Below are 2500 nucleotides of genomic sequence, written 5' to 3'. Positions count from 1 at the left end.
TTTGTGCAACCACACTACACTCTTGTTTCATTACGCCGCAGCCTCGTTGCCCTACGGTCTGCCTCACGCTGGGAAGGTTAAATGTTAGAGTGCCAAGCCGGGCTGCAAGCGTGGTGGGACACTGATGGGAAACAGATGCCCTGGGGATTCAGCCCCTCCCTCCTCCAGGGTTGCATCATTTTTGGGGTTTTTTTTTTCTGAAATACAGTGAGGCTTGGCCTCGCTCTTAATGGCAGCTGGAGTTTCCAAAGACTATCTCAGCCACCCTATCACTTCAGGATAAAGCAGAGCAGGCAGATGTTTCTCGGTCAGGCAGGCGTTGGCTTTATCTCTTTGTGTTCTTGTTTATATTCTTTTGTTTCCCGCAAAAGGTGTTTTAAATACATATTCCCATTTGAGTGCTGTTAGTGATGTAACTTTATTACAATTTAATTCCAGCGGGATAAACTCCTGATGTTTTCAGGCCTCTTTTAAACATCTCTACTTAGCGATAAAGACAGAAAGCAACTCCAGGAAAGAAGAAACGACTGGCTTTTCCTTATAGTTTCATACATATTTGCATTTGCACATTAGAAAGAAGTGCAAAACAGCAAAATCTGCCAAATTTGTAAAACCCGCACCTAGGTAATCAGCTCGAGACATTACTATCAGGCAATTCAAAATTCCAGGACTGCACATGGAGAGCCAGACCGTCATCTGGTTCAAATCTGCAGCGCTTCCCTCTGTGCCGTGGAACCGCACCAGCTCGCAGCAGCACAACTATCTGGAACTTAGTCTGAGGCTTCCAATTCATTCATTTTTTATTTCAACGAACACTTATCTCAGCCAGTCATGCCCGTCAGGATGCTGTGCCATAGCTTTGCATGGACTGCGTTCATTTCTAAGCCTGTACCCGTGACTGGACACATCCCCCCTTCAGTTACCACCTTCACAGCAGACAACAAAACAATGTCCAATTTGATTCTATGATACGATTCTATGATTCTATGATTCTATGATTTCCAGAGATGATGTAAGCACAAAAAAGCACCCAGTCACTACCATCCCATTCAGTAACTCCAGTAAAAACCCAATCGAAAAGCTCAAGAAAATGCAGATATCCTCCTCCTTTTCAGCCAGAAGCGAGGCACCCGGGTGTGAAGGCGAGCATTGGTTTTGCTCAGGTTGTGATTTCTTTGGGGATGGATGGAAGACGGGATCTCACACTCTACCTTCTCCTAAAAGTTCATTCCAGTGATAGATCTCAGGCAGATGGAAAAACACCCCCACAATGTGTTAACCATTTCAAAAATCCTGGCTTAAAACTACCCAGGAACACACTTTTCCCATTAGATTTAAATTAATAGATAGAAACAGTTGCAGTCTAGTGGGAAAATATTCATCAAGATGCACATCATCTGCGCATCATCTGCAATCTGCATTATCTACCCAATAAGCAGCAAGAACTCTCCCTGAATCCCTGCAGTCTGTCAAGTAAACAGTTAAAGGCTCTTTGTTTTCAAAAGAGAGATTGATTCATCAGATCAAATTTATTACCTAGAATCCTCATCCAAAAGTACAGTAAATTAAATTGCTATTTCTCCCTTTTCCCTCCCAGCACCTCAGTTAAATTCATTGTTAAATGCCAAAAAAACTGTAATACACATTTGAGATAAAGAGCCAGCAATACTTCATCCCAAAGTAAGAATTTTCGTATTATAACCACTGGAAACCACAAAGTTCCGACTTTTTCCTGCACTCTCATAAATTAGAATCAAATGTATTTAAAAGAATTGGCATGAATAAATCATCCCCAGGCTCGTGAGATTGTGTCCCAAGTTCCAGGTCTGAAAGAATTTTTAGAGCCAGATTGCGAATAAGGTTGGATAAAGTTATTTGGATCCACCAATAGTGACTTGAACCGGTGCCTAAAACTTCTCCTGAACCTTTAGAGAAGTTCAAGAGGTTTGGATAGGTAGTCTGAAAAATATTTTTCATCACCGAATACTCCTTAACTCCTTTTTTCTGGCTGGAGCCGACTAGGAAATACTGTTGTTAATCTATTTCTGGCCAGAATGAAAACAGGAAGTAACAGGCATCTTGTGAGGGAGCTTGATCCCGTGAGACATCGAGATATTTTTAAGACCCAAGAGAACTGGAAAGGCACCAGAGCTTCTGCGTGCCCGTCCAAGCAGGTATTCTGAGATCCAGCTACCACCGGTTACAATTCCTTCAAGACACATCCCAAGTTTTTGGCAGCACCGGTAACGTTCCTGCTTTGCACCGCTTGTGTTGCAACTGGGAGTTGCTACCCCGAGAGGAGTAAGGAAACTGTGGACTTACCAGTGTAGACGAATCGGCCGGGAGCACCTTTGCAGAACTGTTTGGATTTGTAGGAGAGAGTTACTTCAACAACTCCTGGAATGTGCCGTGGCGGTGTTTGAACTCTGATGGCGTGCGGTGTTATCAGCTATAAAAAAACGTACAGAAAAACGTACCTTAAATCATCAATAAGACTGAT

The 2500-nt window shown here is 42.9% G+C and overlaps 1 protein-coding gene across 1 annotated transcript in view; it reads right to left on the bottom strand.

The window, feature by feature from the left end:
* LOC104277849 (transcription factor COE3) overlaps positions 1-2500 on the bottom strand; it is a gene marked incomplete at its 3' end in the record, with an annotated part of 106236 nt that overhangs the window by 23666 nt on the left and 80070 nt on the right. The window contains exon 6 of the mRNA XM_009874624.1: positions 2323-2449. Coding sequence (XP_009872926.1) covers positions 2323-2449 — 127 coding nt within the window. The remainder of the gene's footprint in view (positions 1-2322; positions 2450-2500) is intronic.

The sequence above is a fragment of the Apaloderma vittatum genome, unplaced genomic scaffold, assembly GCF_000703405.1.
Source record: "Apaloderma vittatum isolate BGI_N311 unplaced genomic scaffold, ASM70340v1 scaffold2928, whole genome shotgun sequence".
NCBI lineage: Eukaryota > Metazoa > Chordata > Aves > Trogoniformes > Trogonidae > Apaloderma > Apaloderma vittatum.
The sequence above is the reverse complement of the archived record's forward strand: the minus strand, read 5'-3'. Positions and strand labels throughout refer to the sequence as shown.